The sequence below is a fragment of the Calcarisporiella thermophila genome (genome assembly GCF_041956535.1).
Source record: "Calcarisporiella thermophila strain CBS 279.70 unplaced genomic scaffold VTP21scaffold_8, whole genome shotgun sequence".
In the NCBI taxonomy this organism is placed as follows: Eukaryota; Fungi; Calcarisporiellomycota; class Calcarisporiellomycetes; order Calcarisporiellales; family Calcarisporiellaceae; genus Calcarisporiella; species Calcarisporiella thermophila.
The window spans coordinates 100,363-121,826 of record NW_027192198.1 but is presented as its reverse complement, the minus strand read 5'-3'; the positions used below and the strand labels follow the sequence as shown (position 1 = coordinate 121,826).

The 21,464-nt window shown below is 45.2% G+C and overlaps 12 protein-coding genes across 12 annotated transcripts; 6 read left to right on the top strand and 6 right to left on the bottom strand.

Annotated features, from left to right (window-relative positions):
- Positions 1 to 491: 491 nt before the first annotated feature.
- VTP21DRAFT_10871 (uncharacterized protein) lies at positions 492 to 1,010 on the top strand (the record flags this gene model as incomplete). The annotated part of the gene is made up of 1 exon (XM_069390254.1): positions 492 to 1,010. One exon carries the CDS (start codon positions 492 to 494, stop codon positions 1,008 to 1,010), a length of 519 nt encoding a protein of 172 aa, XP_069252421.1.
- Positions 1,011 to 1,754: 744 nt separating this feature from the next.
- VTP21DRAFT_10870 (uncharacterized protein) lies at positions 1,755 to 3,408 on the top strand (the record flags this gene model as incomplete). The annotated part of the gene is made up of 2 exons (XM_069390253.1): positions 1,755 to 2,534; positions 2,602 to 3,408. The coding sequence occupies 2 exons, from the start codon at positions 1,755 to 1,757 to the stop codon at positions 3,406 to 3,408; spliced, it is 1,587 nt and encodes a 528-aa protein (XP_069252420.1).
- A 2,775-nt stretch (positions 3,409 to 6,183) lies between these two features.
- VTP21DRAFT_10869 (uncharacterized protein) lies at positions 6,184 to 6,423 on the top strand (the record flags this gene model as incomplete). The annotated part of the gene is made up of 1 exon (XM_069390251.1): positions 6,184 to 6,423. One exon carries the CDS (start codon positions 6,184 to 6,186, stop codon positions 6,421 to 6,423), a length of 240 nt encoding a protein of 79 aa, XP_069252419.1.
- A 558-nt stretch (positions 6,424 to 6,981) lies between these two features.
- On the bottom strand, positions 6,982 to 8,118 carry VTP21DRAFT_10868 (uncharacterized protein; the record flags this gene model as incomplete). Its single annotated transcript, XM_069390250.1, has 2 exons — positions 6,982 to 7,999; positions 8,072 to 8,118. The coding sequence occupies 2 exons, from the start codon at positions 8,116 to 8,118 to the stop codon at positions 6,982 to 6,984; spliced, it is 1,065 nt and encodes a 354-aa protein (XP_069252418.1).
- A 1,363-nt stretch (positions 8,119 to 9,481) lies between these two features.
- On the bottom strand, positions 9,482 to 10,837 carry VTP21DRAFT_10867 (uncharacterized protein; the record flags this gene model as incomplete). The annotated part of the gene is made up of 1 exon (XM_069390249.1): positions 9,482 to 10,837. The coding sequence occupies one exon, from the start codon at positions 10,835 to 10,837 to the stop codon at positions 9,482 to 9,484; it is 1,356 nt and encodes a 451-aa protein (XP_069252417.1).
- A 37-nt stretch (positions 10,838 to 10,874) lies between these two features.
- Positions 10,875 to 11,218, bottom strand: VTP21DRAFT_10866 (uncharacterized protein; the record flags this gene model as incomplete). The annotated part of the gene is made up of 2 exons (XM_069390248.1): positions 10,875 to 10,970; positions 11,033 to 11,218. The coding sequence occupies 2 exons, from the start codon at positions 11,216 to 11,218 to the stop codon at positions 10,875 to 10,877; spliced, it is 282 nt and encodes a 93-aa protein (XP_069252416.1).
- A 625-nt stretch (positions 11,219 to 11,843) lies between these two features.
- Positions 11,844 to 13,087, bottom strand: VTP21DRAFT_10865 (uncharacterized protein; the record flags this gene model as incomplete). Its single annotated transcript, XM_069390247.1, has 3 exons — positions 11,844 to 12,319; positions 12,425 to 12,568; positions 12,670 to 13,087. The coding sequence occupies 3 exons, from the start codon at positions 13,085 to 13,087 to the stop codon at positions 11,844 to 11,846; spliced, it is 1,038 nt and encodes a 345-aa protein (XP_069252415.1).
- A 124-nt stretch (positions 13,088 to 13,211) lies between these two features.
- Positions 13,212 to 13,624, top strand: VTP21DRAFT_10864 (uncharacterized protein; the record flags this gene model as incomplete). The annotated part of the gene is made up of 2 exons (XM_069390246.1): positions 13,212 to 13,376; positions 13,439 to 13,624. 2 exons carry the CDS (start codon positions 13,212 to 13,214, stop codon positions 13,622 to 13,624), a joined length of 351 nt encoding a protein of 116 aa, XP_069252414.1.
- Positions 13,625 to 14,187: 563 nt separating this feature from the next.
- Positions 14,188 to 14,591, top strand: VTP21DRAFT_10863 (uncharacterized protein; the record flags this gene model as incomplete). Its single annotated transcript, XM_069390245.1, has 2 exons — positions 14,188 to 14,303; positions 14,384 to 14,591. The coding sequence occupies 2 exons, from the start codon at positions 14,188 to 14,190 to the stop codon at positions 14,589 to 14,591; spliced, it is 324 nt and encodes a 107-aa protein (XP_069252413.1).
- A 344-nt stretch (positions 14,592 to 14,935) lies between these two features.
- Positions 14,936 to 15,602, bottom strand: VTP21DRAFT_10862 (uncharacterized protein; the record flags this gene model as incomplete). Its single annotated transcript, XM_069390244.1, has 3 exons — positions 14,936 to 15,202; positions 15,289 to 15,426; positions 15,492 to 15,602. The coding sequence occupies 3 exons, from the start codon at positions 15,600 to 15,602 to the stop codon at positions 14,936 to 14,938; spliced, it is 516 nt and encodes a 171-aa protein (XP_069252412.1).
- A 279-nt stretch (positions 15,603 to 15,881) lies between these two features.
- VTP21DRAFT_10861 (uncharacterized protein) lies at positions 15,882 to 16,883 on the bottom strand (the record flags this gene model as incomplete). Its single annotated transcript, XM_069390243.1, has 2 exons — positions 15,882 to 16,772; positions 16,869 to 16,883. The coding sequence occupies 2 exons, from the start codon at positions 16,881 to 16,883 to the stop codon at positions 15,882 to 15,884; spliced, it is 906 nt and encodes a 301-aa protein (XP_069252411.1).
- Positions 16,884 to 17,071: 188 nt separating this feature from the next.
- On the top strand, positions 17,072 to 20,920 carry VTP21DRAFT_10860 (uncharacterized protein; the record flags this gene model as incomplete). The annotated part of the gene is made up of 10 exons (XM_069390242.1): positions 17,072 to 18,754; positions 18,834 to 18,996; positions 19,071 to 19,143; positions 19,221 to 19,281; positions 19,354 to 19,458; positions 19,542 to 20,078; positions 20,155 to 20,247; positions 20,310 to 20,496; positions 20,571 to 20,669; positions 20,739 to 20,920. The coding sequence occupies 10 exons, from the start codon at positions 17,072 to 17,074 to the stop codon at positions 20,918 to 20,920; spliced, it is 3,183 nt and encodes a 1,060-aa protein (XP_069252410.1).
- Between the last annotated feature and the right edge of the window lie 544 nt (positions 20,921 to 21,464).

Here is a 21,464-nt window from a genome sequence, read left to right as displayed (position 1 = left end):
GAAGAAAGCCAGATCTCTCTGAAATCCCGTCTAAAAATAGGCATATATTGGACGCTTTACTGTTGCGTACAGTTTATCGCGTGTTTTTCACACGAACGCATGTAGGGTAGACTAATGCACGAGTACTCTATCCCTGCGGCCCAAGACGCTTTTGTTATTCCGGAACAAGGGGGCTTAGCTCCTTCTGTTTTTCTGCTTACGTTGATTCCTCACCGAAAGACAGCCATTTTGCCACTATTTTTGCTATCTCATTTTTTCGCGAAAAATACTTTCTCTGTCCTCGCTCAACACAACACCCGCTAAAAATACCTTTCGGCTTCTCTTGTTGCACTATTCTCTAAAAATATAAACCACCATCCATATCTTCTGACCTTCCGTTCTAAAAATGTCAGTCTTTTCTCAATAGGTATATAAGCTGTCAACAACCTCCTCTAGCTCTATATCAATCACTATCAATCAAACAAGACACTTGAACACAAGCCTTTATCGATATGCGCACTACCCTTCTTCAACTGTTGGCTCTGATGGGCCTGGCTGCTGCTAGTGCAATCAAGCGCGCCCCTGCTGATCCTCCTGGGAAGACTTTGGCTGCCATCAGCGACACAAACTTCTGTCTCTTCTTGCCGCCCTCGCCGGGTGGAAGTATCCCGGGCCATATCCATGATGCAGTGTCCTTCTGCACTAAAGAAACTTCCCAGTTGCAAGCTCCCGGACACCGCACTTTTCCCGGCGGCTTTATTATCTCGGCTCATTTCGTGGCCAAGAGGAAATATGTCCAAATCACCGGGAGATTAGACCGGAAGAAGTATAACCTCAAGAAGCATGACCAGGGCGGGCAGTTCAGCGTGCGAGCTCCGCCCGGTTCAATCTGCAAAAAATACAAGAAATTCGTTTCGTTTGTCGAGCCAAACGAGGGCATCTATTGCCTCCGATGCTGCAACGACGGCAATTGCCCAATTGGGATGCCAACCAAAGGATGCCGTGCAGTTATCAAAGGAGACTACTCTTGATTAGCTTAATGCTTGATCTATATTCGAAAGATCCATCTCGCCGTAATTCTTCATATTTTTTGTCACATGGCCGTATTTATGTATCTATTTTTTATTATCACAATATCCAATAAAGGCCTCTCTTAGGTAAAGCTCCAAGCTGGCTTCCGCTTAATAGGAAAACTAGAGTGCACAGAAGCGCAACGGCGCAGCAGGGATGTTCACTCTTGGGTGAGCAGGCTAGGATAAGTATTTATTGGCACAGTTCCCGAGGTTTTCTAATAGACATTATAGCCAAAGGCAGTCTAAGTTAGATAGGTTTTTAATACTTCGATAAATGGGATGGTCGCTATATAAGGTTATAAAAAAGTTATGGAAAGATGGCTTGGCTATTTTGATAGGTATCAAATAATTAACGTTCTACAGTAAAAAGAGATTCCTAATGCACAGCCCACTCATCCCATTGGCTGCGCTAATGAGGCCGATTTGCAAAAAGAAGGCGGAGTAAACACATTTTCGGCATACGGATAACAAAATTGGTGAAAAACATCCGAGCTATTGACATTACCGCCTCTCAATCCATACTCGGCCTTAGGATAGCGGATTTGGCAATAATGACCGATAATAGCCAAGAGCAGAAAGGATGCGGTAATGTTTATGCACGAATGAATATAAATACGCAGCAATTCATGAGAAAAGATAAGAATATCCACTTTATACCACTTGATCAGACTTCTCCTTGCTCTCGAATAATAGCAAGACAAAATGAAACCGTTCACAAATTGCCATGAGATTACCCAACAAATTGCCCTGGATGTGGAGGGCAAGCTTCCGGCCTGGGTAAGTGGGGTGCTTTACCGCATGGGTGGTGGGGTCTTCCACCTCTCCTCCCCGGACGGCACGCGTCAATACACCGTGAATCACCCCTTTGACGCGCTTCCTGTAGTCCATCGCTTCGAATTTGCCGATGGAAAAGTGCGCTACTCAAATCGTCGAACCGCGCGCGCTTATGAAGAGCGTCTCCTGAGAGGCGAGCCTGCCTTTTCCTTTGGTCGAGATCCATGCCAGACCATTTTCCATCGCCTACAATCTTTTTATAAAATGACCCTTGGAGGTAAGGGTGCCAGAACGGAAAAGCGAGACCCGAGCAGCTCTGTTGTCAACGTGACTGTGACACCCAACTTCCCACTTGGAGAGAAGGGCGCCTTAGTCGCCAAGACCGATGCCAATAGTTTGCAGCAGCTGGACCCCATCACTCTAGAGCCAATTAAACTATTCGATTACGGCCTATTTGACGAAAGACTTAAAGGGGATCTCAGCGCAGCGCATCATCAAGAAGACGAGAAAGAATACGTGAACTTTGTTTTCAAATTTGGTCGCACCATGCAGTTCCGACTCTTCGGCCTCGGCAGAGACAGCAGCGTGCGCATCTTTGGAGACGTAGGTAAACACTTGGTTACCGGCAAGCCGGTCGTTCCATCCTATATCCATTCCTTCTCCATGACCGACAAATATATTATTCTCCCCAACTACCCTCTCTATTATGTAAGTTAGCCTGACCGAAGCTTCCATTGATTAGTTTCAAAGTCTCACTGATCACTTTTCCTTTTAGAGTTGGGGAGGTCTCTCAGTCTTATATTATGGCAATTTAGTCGATTCATTCTATTGGGATGAGAAACTCCCTACACTATACCACGTCGTAGATCGTATTTCGGGGGGCCATATTGCCACCTATGAAGGACCGCCTTGCTTCGCGTTTCACACGCTCAATGCTTGGGACGAAGGGGACGACATCGTTTTTGATGCAAGTGCATACGACAACGCCGACGTTATCTGGTGGTCGTATGAGTTTGGAAAAAAGCCGGGAGAGGCACAGCCGGCCGGATATTACAATCCTTCGGAGAAGAAACCCGGACCTAAAGTCATGGTGCGGAGATATCGCCTGCGCAACATAAGGGAAGTGGCTCGTCAACAAAGCGAGCCAAACAATAAGACGGTGGCAAAGGTTGAAGTGCACGATACCAATGTGAAGTTTGAGCTCGCACGCATCAACTCTAACTTTGAGCGCCGCCGTAACCGATATGTATATGGAGTGACCGTTACAAAAACAAAAGGAGGAGAGGGTCTCCTCAGCGGACTTGGCAAGGGAGATCTTGAAAAGGGTACCACTATCAATTGGGAAGAGCCGGGCTATTCGTGCTCAGAGCCTATTTTCATTCCACGACCGGGAGCAACCGAAGAAGATGATGGTGCGGTAGTGAGCGTGGTGAACTCGGCTACATCGGAAGATTGTTTCCTTGTAGTGTTGGATGGAAAGACTTTCAAAGAGCTGGCGCGGGCCAGAATTGGCGAATTCACGCTCCCTTCACTTCACGGGAGCTTTGTTGATTCGCAAGGGAAGAGTGTTACTGTCAATTGAGTTTTCTATCCTGTGAATTGTATCTTTTAGCACTTCGATACGCATTATTTAACTGACCCTAACAATAACCCACTAGTAATGTACAGTGATTCCTTTGCATGTATTTGACCTGTACTGGTTTAACGAGCAGCAAATTATGGATCTGTTGATTTATTTTTAAAAAAATATTTTGCTTTATTTCGTCAATCAATGAGACTAAGAAATGGGTTGAATTTATGGGATACTTTGATCATGGATCAATAATACATTGTGGAAATTTTTTGTATCCATACTCATACCCAGAGGAAAAATAGGGTAGAGGGATTTGGAATATAATTATTCTTTGACTGTTCTCGCAATAGTTCCCGGCCATCGGTTCAAGGGCTAATCGTGGTGGGAAAGAGGTGGTTGAAAAATAAGGTTTAATGTTACATTGAAGAATTCCACAATGACTTACAAGTGAAATATACGAAATACGCACCCAAAATCTATTTTACAGTTTACCATTCTCCAATACGTATTTGATGGTATATTCGGTTGAATTCTCAAGCTTGGTCAACAAGGCAGCAATTTCGGATAGTTCACCCTTTTATTTCTAGCAATTGTCGCTATAGCATTATCTTTAGCCTGAATGGATTCTATTTGGACGAATTGCAAGAGAAACGCTGCCTCCAAATTGAACAATGTTCTGAGCAAATTGCCCCGTTTTAGGGTTGGGTCTACGAAATCTGCGAGTAAAACGAATATCTTCGGGCTCCAAAGGATGATTATGTTCGACAATACCAGTGGTAATGCAATAAGTATTTACGGCTTTTGAAAATCGAAATCGTAATATGAAAACGCTTTTCTCTGTTGATACATTTCTCATAAGTATTCCGTTATGCGAACTGAGTTTGCCTGATCGTGAACATAAATTGTTAGAGCATTTAGTAGTTAGATCCGAGCGCTCTGCCCTCAAATTCAAATCCAATACTAAACGTTCATCCATCCTATTATTTCGTCTCGACCTTTGAATATAGGGGATTTGAGATCGGAAATGAAGATAAAAGCCTTTTTACAAAAGCGAATGAAAAGATTTAAAATATAAACGTTACGCTCAACTTGAAACTAAAATATTAATTTGACGCAAGGGTAATTAAAGTAAAAGTGTTACTAGTAGTTAAAAAATATAACATTTAATCAACTTAGCGGTAATTAAAAGTTATACTAGGGTACAAAATTTGTAATACAAAAATAATTCCATTTAATAGAATTATCTTTAAATAAGTACCTTATTCATTATTTACGATTAATTTATCATTCGTTAATTATTCATTATTAATTCATAAAATCAAAATATAAAGGGGAGCACATAAGAGCATATAGAATATATGTAACGATGCGAAAACATATAAGCACAGAAAGGTTTTTATTCGGGATTCATTATGCTCAATGTTTTCTAAACATTTTATAGATTTTTGTAGAGGCAGGATAGCAGATTTTCCCATAATATTCTTGGAACTACTTATAGTTTTACTGGTATTATGCATTAATGGCCCGGGTAGCAGGTGAATCAGCATAAGGTGTAGCTCCACCTCTGTTTAATATTACAACCTCTTGCATTATATTTCATCTGATCAGAATATATTTAAGAAAAAATTCGTAAAAATATTCTCAATTTTGCCCCCAAATGTACGCGAAGTGAACCAAACCCGCGGTTCTTGTAAACACAATGCAAATATTCTACATCCCCATCTATGCAATATTTGAATTCAGAAACAAGATAGTAGAAATCTCTTGCATTATTGGCGTTCCAATATCTTGGACCGACCTTTTATCATACAAATGCTCAGTAATAGACAATATTGCATGCTGTATATACGAAGTTATAGATGTCGTATGCAACCTTAGTGCCTCAGAAGCTCCGTTTCTTCTCATGGTTTACCACTTTTGTACTGATATAGGGATGTAACATCCTCATCCACATTGAGGAAGTGAAAAAAAAAGTATAATGTAGTACTAGTGCTGACTTGGCTTGCAGATAAAATATCTCTAAATCCCAATTGTGCGCATAAGCGGCGTTAGCTTTTTCGTTGTTTTTGAAATTGATAATAGATTATTGCTCTGTTTGCATTTTTTCAGGATGTGGACTGCAGATACTTGAAGGATGCCACTGGTGATTTATACAGCATTAGTTTCGCCACTTCGGCTATTTTCCCCCTTAAACTATTCTTGCTAGCTTGCGGGCAGAGTTGCGAGTTTTTCACACATTATTTAGTTATAAAAGCCACGATTCTTTAGATGGCTGAGTTTCTATAATCTAGTATCTTCAATTCGATATCTCCTATTTATATATTATAACAGTCCCTCCTTTGCATATTAATTCGAGCTATTAATAGATTCGGGTCACGCTTCTTCCTTGATTAGTAAAGAAAAAAATTAAAGAAAGGAGGAGACACGACTTTAGTCTTATTGCCACCAAGCCTTTTCCACGTTATTAATATCCGAGCATGAATCACTTTTTCCAACAAAAATATGCATTGCCTTCTTTCGAGCCACCGTTGAAGGCATTATGCAAAGCCACATATAATTCTTTCTTATATAAAGTCAATTCATTGTTAATATTCTCGCTCTTTCAAAAAAATAACGGTTCGCATAAAAATAACAATATTCACAATGAAAACGATCGTTTTTTTGTCAATTGCCACTTTCGCCATCGTAGCTATTACTCAAGCGAGAGGAGACATTTGCACTATACGTGGGTATAAAATAATGGATGGGTGTACTAGTAGTATACCATGCTGAGGTGCTTTCTCTATGTTATCAATTACAGGCTTCAAAGGATCATATAGTCGCCAAACCGGAGGCACCCCTAACCAATGCTATGGTCTTGATGACTCTGATCCCACTAAAAACCTCGACGCCACTCCCGATGTGTTACAATACTTCATGTATGCTAGCGAAGGATGTAAGGGCAGTGTGGTTTATCAGGGAACGGCTCAACAACATACATTCGAACCACCAATTAAGTTTAAATCGGTGTTTTTGAGATGTTAATAGGCTTGTAATAATAGGATAGTCACTTAAATAATTCTTTTACTTTTGAACACCGGATATTATCTGGTTGGGCCTTGTAATGTCATTTTCCGTACGTACAGTATATATTAACTGAACTTTCACTGTAATAAAGATAATTTGGTTCTTTCTTTGTTAATCGAGATCACTACGAAGCTCCCCCTAGCGCACACCCTCTGCGCATTTCAATATATCTTATGTTATTCAACCGTGCATAAATATTTTATATGGATACGTGGTTCGTTTGAACTCTCAATCGTATAATAGAAAACTTTGTTCGTCGAAAAGCAATAAATTAAAATAAAAAAATAAAAAAATCAAAACTGGGCGAATTCAATGAAGCCACTGTACAGTTAAAGAATTCAGTCATCTGTTAGAAAAATAAAAATAACCATTATCAGATAGTATAGCCTAATTACGCTTCAAGATCGATGTCCCCTTTTACATAAAATAGAGCGCCAATTTTTTTAGATTGCCAATATAGAGTTGAGGTTAGAGTTGAAAGGGGATGAAGTTTCAAATGAAGGTATCACAACAAAGTTAAACTCTGAGGGGTGCCAGTACCACAATAGGCACACTTGTGTACTCATCTTCTGTACCTGACGAGGAGAGCACTGAGGAATGCCGCGCATCCGCAGAATCGCTATCGAGGGGGCTCAGTCGATTGGGATGAACGGGTTGGTGAAGCAGAAGAGGCGGGAGAGGCGGCAGTCCTGGTTCTATGTCTATATTCCGGTTTAGAGTCGAGACAAAAGAGGACGTTCGATTCAAATGGGGTGTCTCTGATGGGGACGGGGTCGCGAGACGAGCGGGAAGATGATTGCTTTGCAGAAGTGGGAGCGAGGAATTGACCGAGTGCGGTTGGGGTGGAGCAGGCGGAGGGTGAGCGGATTGAGTGGGTGAGAGGTGACCCGCCAAGGTCGGGCGGTAATGGGTGAAGAGAGAGAAGGTGAGTATATAGGCTAGACAGTTAGTGAAGCCGCGAAGTGGAGTGCAAAAGGCATCGAAAAAAAGAAGCGCAAAGGAGATGTTCAGGGAGGACATTTGGAAGATCCGATGCAATGTGAATGCAGTCCAAGTGAATACAAACGCCATAATGAAGCAAGAGGCAGTGCGCACGTACTGAACTCGGAATTGAGATGCCCTCTCCGCCGCACTGCGCCTGCTCTCCCCCTCCTCTTCTCCTTGTACGCGCCATACCCTCCATCCAACCAAAAGGTAAATGGTGACGTTCCCCACCAACACAGACCATAGGATTATCAGGTAGGGTACCAGAATGCTTTTGTCCATTACAGAACAGCCGAAAATAGTGTTCTTATACCCTCCAATGAGAAGCGAGGTGGCAGCAAACGTAAGGGAGAGAATCAGGATGAAGGAGAGATAAAGGAGAGCAACGAGCGAAACCCGCGTCATGGGAAAACGAAAATAAATAAGCCAAAGGAGATTTAAGCTCAGGGAAAAGGTCGCCAAGAGGGATGCAATATCGCCGAATTGAATACCAAAGACTTGGAAGAGACAAAAGATAGATAAGGATTCTTCTTTGTATGAACAGGTCCATCTACACGGAAAAGATTAGGCCAGGCGAGTGAGTTGAAACTATGGTGTACCCAGCAACTAGAGTGTTTACTACCTGCCAAGAAACCGACACAAGCTAGAGATGATATCTGCAATTGACATATAGAGCAGAAGGAATTGCTTCACGTTATAAGTGGGATCAATATAGGTTAATTTCTAGAGAGGAGAAAAAAAAATAGCTACTAAATAACAAGGGTTAACCCTTAGATTGCATACAAAAAGCTTACAACAACGGCAGTAGATGAACAAAATATACTGATAGCACTGGTGACTCGCACTATGACCAAAAGTATCTCTTCCTGCTCAAAGGAGATCCCTTTATCCATGTAGAATATTGCCTCAGATTGCTATGAGAGAAATATAGGAAGGCAACTTAAAGATAATCCAAAAAAGTGCACATGAGGAGAGATATAAAGTTGCATTGTTCGCGTCCAACTTGTTTAGAGCTGGTAAATGCAAGAAGATATCTTTAAATAGGAAAAACAATCTACAATCTACAATAGAACTGTAAAAAACAAATAAACAAAAGAGACCAGAGGGACTAAAAACACAAATGGGGTTGAAATAAAGTAGTCATCAGAAAAACACCTTTAGAGGCTCTGGTGCGGAAAAATTGTGTTGGTTTTTTTATACGTCTTCATGGTATTCCGGGTGGCTCACTTTCAGGCTGGAACTCTCACAATAAAAGAGAGAGTTCACAAGAAATTAATAGTGCTCGAAAAACGAAAAAAAAATAGCCATTGTGGTACAATCACAACTCCGATGGAACTTTTTCAAGAAAGGGGAGAAATCGCGTTGTAAGCACATGATGTCTACGTTCTCGTGGAGTATCATCACCTCCATGTGCTATAATTCTACGAAACAGGTGTTTTGATTTCATCCGAGGTTTCTCGTTGCTTTATTTTTTACGATCCACGCTTTCAACAAAGAGATATTAAGCGATAGCCTGAGCTGTCAATGGTGGGATGGCTGTTTCACCAAAAAACGCTTATTATATTAAAGGAGGCCTCCAATTCGTGGACTAGGATCGGCCGTCGATGGGAATGGGGCTTGGGAGCCGTGATTCAATACCATGTAGTAAAATGAATCAAATCGGTGGAAAAATTAAAGGAGAGGAAGCCAGGCGGGAGGCATGGGAGCTGTTTGAATGGATATACATCTAAATACATGCCCAAAAACCAGATACAGCTAGGCCAGCTTTGTGGGTCAAGCCCAGGTGCGTAGGCACGAGTTCTTAGCTAATACTCCAATACTGACCTAATTGACGAAAGCCGAATTGGCCAGGAAGGAACCAATTTCAAAAACAATGACCGGAGAGGTGGGTTGCGTCAAGAAAAAAATATAGGGTAGATTCAAGTATCCATCACTACAAAGAAAAAATCAAATAGCCGTGCTGGTATTAACAGTTCAATTGCACAAATAAAGGTTTACATACAATAATGAAAAAAATGAAAGTGAATCCCGATCATGCCGCCAAGTCATTGGGCAACCTCGAGTGCCTGGGTATCGCCTCTCTCTCCTTAATTTGTATGCCTTCGCCCTCGATTTTAGTGCGCTCTTTCCACATTTGCTCCACCATTGGTGACTTCCCCGTGTTCTGCTCGATTTGTTTGACCATGGACTCTTCTCTTCTCCTCTTGAGCTCTTGGAAAACTCGTAATACCTCTGCCGCGCGTTCTTCCCGGTTTTTTACTAGGAGTTGCAGCACTGTCCGAGCCTCTTCTTCCGTCGCCATTCTAGCCCCTTTGTAAGCTCGCCCAGAGAATCGGCCTATTGCTGCCGCGCCTACCACAAGGCCACCCACCGCGATCACGGCACCCCCTGTGAGTACCATTGTACTTCCTAAAGCAAGTCCACCCAGTGCACCCATCCCCCCCATGGCAGAGGTCACCCAAGCGGCTGTCTCGGTTCGTTTCTCCGGTCGGTTGTCTAAACGCTGTATTAAATCCAGGAGTTTGGTCAATTTTCTCAAATCTTCAGTGACAATGGAGGGAATCTCGAGGCCAAGACGACGGCGCTCCTCCACCCAGGCACGGGTGCTTGAGAGTGATTCAGATACGTGCTGGAGAAGTAGGTCGAGCTGATGATAAAAGGATACCTCACCCCAGCTCTGGGACGCACGATAGGAGGAGTAGAGCGAGATGGTAAGAGCAGCAAGGGCACCAAGGGCACTAACGACCATTTCATTTTCTTTACTCTTGCTATTTTCGTTTTTATCCTTTGTCTCCTTATTTGAGCTTTCCCCATTATCATTATTCGCCTCTTTTTCCTTCTCCTTTTCCTTTTTACTCTTGTCTTTCTCCTTTTGTTCTTTTTCTCTTCTCTCCTTATCCTTTTCTCTTTCCCTCTTTTGCTCCATTTTGATCTCCCATAGTGTTTCTTTGTCCCAGCCTCTGTGCCGTTTCTTTTCTCTGCGCTTGTTAACATTTTCCTCACTAGATGCTTTGAAATGGGCATTGGATTGTCCCTCTGCGTAGGCACGTGCGACCTCCACACAAAATTTAAAGGAGCTCTTAGCGAGGTTGCGCACGAGTTCAGAACTCATCCATCCTCCCACACTCTTGAGTATTCTATCCGTGCCACTTTCTCTGTCTCTGTCCTGCTGGGGCTGTTTCTGCTTATGATTTTGCGCTTGATGTGCAGCAAAAAACATGGGATCAGAATCTTCCCGCCGCATCGGCTCCTGCACCTTTTTGGGCATCTCGCTTAATATATGGGGAGTGAACCGGAGCAATGTCTGCACTGGCGCAGTAAAATCTCCAGTGTCTGGGTCAAAAAGTTCTTCAGGAAAATGGATGTCTGCAAAGAGTAAAGATGCCATCGCTAATATTTGTGTGCTGATGACACGTTATTAATGGTTAAGTCAATGGGGTAGTGCCAAGAAACGTAAAAATAATCACAAGGAGAGCATTAAGCCACCAATTCCAGCTCTCGGTCAGAGTGACCGAGAACTCCTGCATTCATAAACATCCAACCTCCACCTTCGCTATATCCAAATAAGCCATATTAGAGAGACCTGGGAGGTGCCTTCGGGCTTTGGTCCGTGTTTCTGTTCTTGAAGCCTCTTGAATATCGCTACTTTCGACTCCGGAGCACCGGTGGCATCGGGTATTCTCCGAGCAAGTGGGGGCCTAGGATCAATTAAATTTCGATCCAATCCAAGAGTGATAGAAGATTTCTCTGAAAGCGTGCAACTGCGCATTATGGAAAAAGAAGAAAAGATGCATCGAAACTTGTCAAGGCTAATTCAAATTTAGTTTAATAGGGCGTTACAATACATAGTGAAGAGATAGGAAAATTCGGGAAACCTTTCGCATTTTTCCAAGGAGTAATGGTAATCTTCCCACAGACCTCTAAGCTGAGTCACGCATCACCTTCGATGTAACAAGTGTCAGAAAAACGCCAATCATAATGAAGCTGAAACTATGTAGTGTTAGTGCTCATCCTCCACATGCGGGGGAAGCCCGAGGCTTAAAGTTTAAGAAAGCAAGCGTGCAAATTGTATATAATAGAAAGCTAGCCATATTCTCTTTCGTCCATGGGCGAACATGAAATGGGAGTTATTATTATATAGAATAACGTTGAAATAGATACAAATACGTTTAAAAACCACAGGAAATAATAAAAAAAAAATAGGAAAATAACAAAGTATAAAATCACAAATATGTATCAATAGTGTTTTTAACTAAAAAAAACTGAACAAGACAATCAAACTAAAAAGAAAGGAATCATCAACACCGCTCTACAAACTCAACAAAAAAAAGCGCTATGGTATATAGTGTGCACGTAATGGGAACAGTAAAGAGGAAAAATGAGACAACATTTGATCAGCCACCCAGTACCAATAGATTTTTGTTCTTTTGTACAGGTTCTACTGATACAGTACACGACTGCGAGGGTGAGCCAGATGTGGTGGTGGTCGAGTTTTTACTGCCTCCTCTACAACCCATCCCCACGCCTGAGCCCGCTACCACAGGCATGATGGGTCTTGGAATCGGAATCGCCCGTCTAAAAGATCGCATCCCCATGATCTGGTCCTTCAACTCTCCCAGCCCAACTCTTAGCTTCGGGTCTATTTCGAACACCCGCTTCAGCACTGATACGGCCTCAAAACTTAGCGGGAGAATTGCACCTAGCACATTGGGATCCCGCAAAAAGGCGCGGAAGGTCGGGTCAGCTAGAGTTGCCTGTTTCCAAGGGTTACGTCCGGCAATAAGATTAACCAATATGATGCCCAGCGACCAAATATCGTTTGGGGGAGTTTCATAGTTTTGCAGGCGACGGTCAAGGCCGCCAAGACATTCTGTAAATATGAAGCACGCATTGGTATTAGACATGTATAACATGGGAAATTTGGGCATGGATGGGTATATGAAGGAGAGGGAGTGCCGATCGCCATCGAGCTTACCTGGTGATTGGTAAAATAAGCTTCCACAGCCAAACTCGGTGGAGTATCTCTGCGTAGTTGCGAGTCCAAAGTCTGCTAGCTTAACCACTTGGCAACCGGAAAATACCATGATGTTCTCCGGTTTAAGATCGCGGTGATATACTCCTAAGAGGGAGAAAAAATCGCGTCGAGTTAGAAATGCCGGGAGAGAGGACAGCCATTCCAAAAGAAAATGGCAAAGGGAGAGCAATGCAGGCATGACACACCTCGTTTGTGGCAATACATCACAGCGTCCAGTATCTGTAGGAACACTTTCTTCACTAGTGCGTCGTTACCCGTATACTTTCCACGATCAACAATGGCGGAAAACAGATCGCCCTCATCACAATACTCCAACACGACATAGATCAAGTCGTCCGTCTCGATCACTTTCTCAAGGGTAAGTATGTTTGGGTGCGATGACACCTGGGTGTGTAGCGTGATTTCTCGGAACTGGAAATGACGCTGACGCGAGTCTAGGCCCCGGTTGTTTAGACATTTGACAGCAAGCCACCTGGGAGGTATAGAGGGAGAAGTGAATTTGGCACGATAGACTACGCCGTAAGCGCCCACGCCTAGCACCTCTGTGAACACAATGCGATTCTGGTCGATGGTCTGCCCAATGTTCTTAAGAGCTTCCTCCATAATGGTGGCGGGGGGGGGGAATGGTAAAAAAGAAGGAGAAGTGTGCAAAGTGCAAGAGCTTTGGATTGATAAGAACCGGGAGAACAAGGAAGAGAGTGTCCGTTGTGCCAGAGAATTCCGATTAATGAGGCGACATGCGGGGATCAATGGAGAGGGCGGAATTGGAGAAGTGCAAACGGGATTAGGTTTCAACAGTAAAGAGGAAAAAGAGTGGGGATACGCTGCATTAATTTTTCTTCCGTCCCAATCTGTTCTTTCTCACCAGCTTTGGAGCTGGGGCAAATCTCCAGTGGCTTCTTCGCTTCCCCCTGCGCCGGCCAATCGATTGCAAGTTAATATTTGCTGTTATAGAACTTTGGATTTTTGTTCTGTGAGCTTCCAGCCGACATAAGGTTGGCTTCGCTGACCCGCTTTCCGGGTGCCAAGCTACAGCGCAGCTGTGGGAAACAGCGGGCACGGTTTGGCCTCGGACTCAGCAGCTCAGCGGCCCCCCAGCAGTCCGAGTCCAAGAGCAAAGATTCGGGAGAGAAGACCTAGAAACGCTTCGAGACGAGGCAGTTAACGAAGTGTTCCAGAAGTTTCAGCATAGAGAAAAAAAACATTGGGCCAGTTTATCCTTTCTACTTATGGCGTCCGAGAATTGAGCCCGATTGCCTTGGATGGAAACTGGCTCAGTTGAGTCGGGCATTTCGAAGGATTCCTAATCTCGAGCATGCGGATCGCTACGCAGGAAACTTGACTAATATCCACTCCACCCGTTGACACCATCTGTATCTGGAATCAGCAAGCGCGCGCAAACTCTATATCCTAAGAGGAGGCAGGGGTGACGTAGCACAGTCGACCAGCTCATTGTAGGGGCCGCCCTTTGGAACGGTGACAAGATTTACAGTTTTGATGTATCAGAATACGTCACCGACTGAGATGCTCCGAAAGCTTATACGCTCAGGACCACCGAATTGCCTGGTTTGGGCGCAGGTGGTAAAATGTTATCCGAATGCTTCCCTCTGTCTTATTAATTAAAAAGTATATAATTAAGCAGCCTTTCATTCTCCTCCTCTCTCCCTCTTCCTCTCTCTCCTTGCGGCAACCACACCACTACCATGCTGACCAAGCTGCTATTGCACTTACTCGCGCTCGCTCTCGTCGCGTACCACGTCAACGCATTCCAAGCATTCTCAAGCATTCCACTCGACACTCATTCCTTCAGTGATCTAACGTAAGAATTTTCTCTTTCGCCAAGATATCTAGTTTCCTATTTCACCGCGAAACTAATATGGACTCTCTTTTACTAAATAGTACGATCATGGCCCGCCAACATCCGGAATCGCTTGCAGGCCTCTTCTTCGCACACATATTCGCGGTTTTCTTCGTGTGGGAGGCTCGGCAGCGACGGCTGGAGGGAGAAAAGCTGTTCCCCGAACAGCCCGATATTGAAGTGGATATTCAGGACAGTAGCCCGTTGCTGGCGGGGCACGGCGGATCCCTGCTAGAACTAGCAAGATAGATGATGCCACCGAAGATGACTCCCCTATCTTACTAATCAACCCTGTATATGATTGAATTCTATATATTCCCCCCTTATTGTAATTACAAGCATGATTTTGTCGGAGATTCTTTTGTTAATTGTTTATATGTCAATACAATGTTTTCATTTTCTTTGTGGCCAGAGCCATTCTCTGCTGAATAATAACCACTGTGAATCCCCCCCCCCCCCCTTATGGTCCACTTTGGCAGCTTGGATTGACTTTGAAAATGCGGAAGGATTAATTTTCCGGGGAAAACGGGAGCCTGCAATTTCTAAGGACCAACTCTAATTTAAAAAGCCAATCTAAAAAACTAAGGTTCCTTTTATTTTAATGACAAAAGATGCATCAAAGCAGCACTCATCAGCCCAATCCACCAGCCGACTTCCACCCGGTGTCCCTCGCTCTCCAGCGCGGTATGGGACGTCTCGTTTCCGCTGATTCGAACGCTCTCTATGGTCCGATTCCCCCCCTCCCCCACAAAAGTGAGCGGTACGGTGGTCTGCGCAACCCCTAGCCTCCCTCTGGAGTCGCGCACGGATTGATTGACGCAGAGGAAATAGAGCCCAGAAAGACCCTTTGGCACTATCCACTGCGATACACAAATGCCACGGTTAGTAAGGAGAGGTATGGGCACTTTGGGAGATGCCTAGGAAATATAAAAGCAGAGCTACATACGGTATAGTGGTTGGATGCATCGGCGGGGCCTTTCTCTGCAATCTCAACAGCATAATGGTCCACACGGCTATTTTTCGTGAGAAGACCGATGGTGACACTGGTTGTGTTGTGGTTATTCGTCAGAGTATATGCTATGTTCTATGAAGAAGCCGTGGATTAGCCACCAGAAAGGAGCAACAGCATCGAATTCCAAGAATAGATACTAGATGTTCATTGGCGTTAATGCTCGAGAGAGGAGAGGGTGCGGTTATATTAACATCTCCATGAGAAAATGTAGCAAGGATAAAAGCGGTGATCACGGTAGACAACCTCATTCCGAAGCAATGGGTGGTAACAGAACATTATTGTGCCTAATCTATTTTCGCTCTACTTTTTTTTTGTTTTACTTAAATACATTAATTCCTCTGAACGCAACCGAATCCTCTTTTTAATTTTATTTGCGGAGTTACTGCACCCATCGTACAAAAAAGTTTCAGAAAAGTTTCAGATCATATGGTCCATCCATTTGATCTTCATGATTATTATTATTACACATGACAGAAGTGGAACAAGAAGGGAGAGAAAATGAAAAAGAGCACGACCGAATACATTGGTTACTTCTTCTTTTTCACAACAATGCCAAGCAAGGAAGCATTGAGCTTGCGCTTCTTCTGTCCACTTCCATTCGCTTTATCGCCAGCGATTGTCCCGTTAGCTTTGTTATTTGCATCGCCTGGCGACGAGGGGGGGTTGGGCACGGCTGTTGACCTAGATTCTTCCAGAGAGAGAGAGGACTTTGAAATTGTAGCAGTAGGAGCAGAGGCACCCAAAGCAATCGCAACCGGGTTCTCCAAAACCTCTCTCCCTTCATCCCCAACCGCCACTTCCCCATTCTCTTCACGCACTTTCCTAAAGGCTTCCCGTGCCAACCGCTCGTCCTCCTCCTCTTCAGCTCTTCTCCTCTCCTCCTCTTCCTGCTCTGCACTCTTTACAACCTTCTCCAGGACACTATCCGCGTTCACTCTTTCCTGTTGAGCATTTCTTAGCCGAATCTCGTCCAATGCATCGAGGATGTCCATCTCGCGCTTCGAATCGAGGGTTCGGTTCTCGAGGGCCTTCATTGGATTCTCTTCCTCCTCAACCTCCCTCTCCTCTCTCGCACGCTCCATCTCTCTTTCTTCATCGCGCCAAGGCTCGAAATTGCGACTAGCGCCTAGCTCTGCCACATAATCGGTATTCTTTGGATCGGTTTTGAACGTGATCTCCGCCGAACATCGTGGACATCGGATGTAAAATCGAAAGATTTTGATGCTGAGATATTGCTCGCCTTCCACGGTTTCTTTGCGGGCGTTGAATTTTTTGCCCTTGTATATATACTCACCGCACGTTTCACATCGCATACTGAACGGAGCCATAAGGCGGACCTTATGTTGTTGATTCTTCTCCCGGCGGAGGCGCGGGATTTTCGAGGGATCGAAATCGGGGGGGTAATATTTATTGAGAACCTAGAAGGTGATTCAATGTAGAGAGATTAAAGTGGAGTCCCAAAAGAGGGGAAAATTGCTCAAGGCTCTCTAACAGAATCATGGATCAGCACCTACCTTTCGTTCTGACATGATCTATGAATCTGCGATCTTTTCACGGAGGAAGCTGGATCAAAAGAGATTGGATCACTACGCTCAGCGTCTATCCATCTGTGACGGTGCTTGAGTTCATGACTGTATTGTGGCACAGCTTCGAATCCCTTAATTTATGAAAAAGGTCAATGAGTAGGTTTCTCTGCATATCAATCAAATCAGAGCAAATGGGCAGCTCTCCACACACCGCTGATTTTTTATCGCAATTCCGCTTCTCCCGTGGCTCTGTCCCAAAGTTCGCTCTTCACCGCGAACATAAACTGTCCTCACCCCCTCCGCCCAAATCCCCTATTCTTGTGCATGAGACCCCTGATGCGTCCTTCGCTAAGGGCAGGCAGGGCAGGGACGACGTGGTTTCATCTCCATGTGCTGGAAGAGATATGAGCGTCGTGCTGGACTCTGACTACGAAAACAGCTTTCAGCAGAAGAAAACTAGAATTATCACGATAAACTCGTCATCGGACGAATCCATCACCCCCCAGAAGAACAAGACATACAGGGCTAGAAGAATGGAGGTGGAGGACGAGGGCGAGGAGGATGAGGGTCAAGTGGTTAGACGGAAAATTCCCCCCAAGCGCCCCCTGATAGTCTCTCCTGCGTCTGCCAAATCGGAACGCACCGCTCAACACAAGGAGAGGGCCACCTCGTTTGCTCGGAGCTTAGAGCAATTTCGGTATAACCCTACCGTGGCCGACTCGGGCTATCACTCACAAGGATCGAGGGAGAGTTCGTTAGAATCCCTTACCATGGCCCTTGAACGCGCAACTCAGCATTATAAGGAGGGAGAGGAGGAAGACATTGGGGTAGGGCGAAGAAAACTGAGAAGAAAGAGGTCCTTGCAGCAGGAAGAAGAGGAGAAAACAAGCAAGAGAGGTGCTTCAACACCTCATGTGATCGCGATTGATGACAGCGATGACGAGGTGATACCCGTGCAGAAGCATAAAAGAAGGGCACGCATCTATGCCGAGGATAAGGATGAAGATATGGGTGGCAGAGAGAGCGAGGTGAAAAAACTGGAGACATTACAGCAAATATTTCCAGATCACAAGCCCCAGGCCTTGCGAAAAACTCTGCTGGAGGTCGACGGTAGCATAGAGGCAGCGGCAAACGTGTTGTCATCGAAGACGCTTGCTCCGGTGCGTCGAAAATCACATCGGATTCTGGACTCCGACAGCGAGGGCGAGTTCATGCGACCAAAGTCCTCGAAAGCGCGCGTGGAAAACGGCCGTAAACAAGAGGAGTTTGTCAATCTGTTTGACGGCTCCGACTTATCTTCGGCTTCCTGCACCGGCACTGAATCCGAAGCAGAGGACAGTGACGAGGAGGCCTCGGAGGCCAGACGCGTAGACATTGAGACGCTTAAGGTGTTTAATGAGTCATCCATCCAGGAGTTGCAGGATTATACCAGTTGCACCGAGGAGCAAGCACAGCGTCTAATATCACTACGACCCTTCGACTCGGTGGGGGAGCTCCGAGGGATTCTACGAAAGCAGAAGGGAATGGGCGAACGCATCCTGAACGCATATATAGAAGCGGTAGAGGGATACTCTGCGGTGGATCGATTGATTAGAGAATGCGAAGAGGTGGGCGCAGGTATGACTTCTATATTACGGGCTTGGAACGGACTAGGGAAGAAATCGGCGGAGGAGGAGGAGGAGGAAGAGGGGGAGGAGGAGGAAAGCGGAACGCATTTAACAGAGGTGCAAGGAGAGTGCATAGTTGAAGGATTTATACGCGAGCAACCTAAACTGGTGTCGTCTGGCATACAACTCAAAGGCTATCAAATGCTGGGTGTGAACTGGCTGTTATTGTTGTATCGACGTGAGCTTTCCGGAATACTTGCCGATGAGGTAATACGGGAAAAAAAAGAGGGGCGAGGATCCATACCAAACGCGTGCTAATCCACATTAACTTACTTTATGCGGACAGATGGGTCTAGGTAAAACTGCACAAGTGATCAGCTTTCTAGGTGCACTCTATGAGCAAGGCGAGCGAGGCCCACACCTTATAGTGGTCCCGTCCTCTACGCTGGAAAATTGGCTAAGAGAATTTGAAAAGTTTTGCCCAGCGTTAGCCGTGCGAAGTTATTACGGTATGAACGCATTGAGCATTTCTTCCACTTTTTTGGCGAGTTCATTTACATGGCATTATCTCGCCCACACCCAGGTTCTCAGTCGGAGCGAGTGTATCTCCGTGAAGAATATTTGAGAGAAAGAGACTACAATGTGATCGTGACTACGTGAGCACATTTCTTTTCCCTTTATTTTTTTTTAACAAACATTGGGGACAACCGTTGAACTCTACAACCTCTTACAGATATAATCTCGCTGCGGGCTCGAAAGAAGATCGCAGCTTCTTACGGAAGTTGAAACCACAGGTAGGAGCCTATTGCTTTGAAATGATGGCCCTTTGGAGTAAGCCCTCCCACTCACTTTCTCCTATCCGATAGACGATGATATTGGATGAGGGACATTGTGTGAAAAATTACGCTAGCGCACGCTATGAACATTTGATGAGTATCAAGTCTAAATTCCGGCTGCTCTTGACTGGGACGGTAGGTTGATTTCGCTCTTGCCGCGCATCTTGTTCTATGTCTCCTCCTTGATCTCATCGCTCGTGTCCGTCTCTTCCTATTAGCCACTCCAAAACAACCTCCAAGAGCTTATCTCTCTACTCGTTTTTGTGATGCCAAATATGTTCTCGGAACAGTCGGAAGAGCTGCGTAGGATATTCAAGTTACGCGCGGGGGCATCGCTCTTTTCGCGGCAAAGGATCAACCGCGCCAAAAAGATGATGCGGCCCTTCATTCTTCGAAGAAAGAAGTGCCAGGTTCTCAAAGATATTCCCCCCAAACATGAGCGAATAGAGTACTGCGAACTTACCCCTGCTCAGCGCGAACACTACGATGAGCTGGTGGAGGTGACAAGACGCGAATTGCGAGAACGACGTGAGGGAAAGGTCGGCGGGATAACCGCCAATGTGTTGATGACCTTGCGAAAGGCGGCAAATCACCCGCTGCTTTTTAGGCGGCTCTATCACGACGAGAAACTGAGGATCATGAGCAGAGAGATCATGAAGGAGGAGGCTTACTTTGATGCCAACCGGGAGTATATCATGGAGGACATGCAAGTGATGTCAGATTTCGAGCTGCATCGCCTGTGTCAACAGTTCAAGGTATGCATGTCTATTCTTTTCACATGCTCCTTTGGATAGAGGCCAATGTATAACCTTCAAACATATATAAATATAGTCGATTCAAAAGTTTGCTCTCAAAGCAGATGAGTGGATGCTTGCAGGCAAGGTCCAGAAGCTCCAAGAGATGCTCCCACGTCTCAAGGCACAGGTTGGTGCCAAAATCCATGTCGATGGGGCATGATTCCACTGACTTATCGTTGCTTACTGTAGGGCGATCGAGTGCTGATTTTCAGCCAGTTCACCATGATGCTCGATATCCTCGAGCCGGTTATGCGCACCCTGGGGATTCGATATCTGCGAATGGACGGGTCGAATAAGGTGGAGGAGAGACAAGACGTGATAGACCAGTTTAACGAGGATGCGGATATAGTTGTGTTTCTTTTGTCGACCAAGGCCGGTAAGTTCCTTGTATTTCTGTTGCCTCATGAGGGGACGTGGGCTGAATGGGTCACTATGGAATCATCTCCTCAGGGGGGTTCGGGATCAACCTGACCTCGGCCAACGTGGTGATACTCTACGACATTGACTTCAATCCGCACAACGACAAGCAGGCGGAGGACCGCGCACATCGTAAGTTGCTTTTCCGGATTTAGGAGCGACCGTGCGTGGCCTAACGGCTGCATTCTGACGTAATCATAGGGGTTGGGCAGACGCGCGACGTGACGGTGATCCGGATGATTGCAAAGAACACGATCGAGGAGCAAATCTTGAGTGCCGCAGAAGCAAAGCTTAAGCTCGACCGCACTCTAAGCGCAAATCAAGATACCTCGGATAGCGTGGTGGAGACGCACATTTTGTCATCGCTTTTTGCCGATAACTGATGCCACACCAAATCTAGAAAACAAATGCAAACAATAGAAGGATTTCCAGGTTTCTTTTTTCGACGGCTTTGGGATTGCAGGAGGCCGGAAAAATAAAATGGTGGCGGGGAGGAGGCAATGCAACCTCGCCCAGTGAAATTACATGTTCTGAGGAAATTTAGAAAAGTCGGCTGGCACTTGTGACGAAATTCTCGATTGGACATATAAGGATGGTAATTGGTCTACCGCCTCAAGCGAGTGGGTAGAACGGAGGACTCTTTATTGTTTTTTTTATTTGCCTTCCTAGAGCGATTGGGTGGACTTGTCGAAAGATCACTTCTGATAACTTGTGATAGAATGAAGCCTACATTTCTATACTTTTGCCTAGTTTTGTTCTCCTGTTTCCTATTTGTATACGGAGGGAGAGGAGGGGGGGGTGGAGGAGGTAGAGGAGGAGGAGGGGGAGGAGGAGGTGGTGGTGGAAAGGGAGGGGGAGGGGGAGGGGGCGTAGGGGGAACAGGTGGAGGAGGAAAAGGTGGAGGAGCGGGAGGAGGAGGAGGAGGGG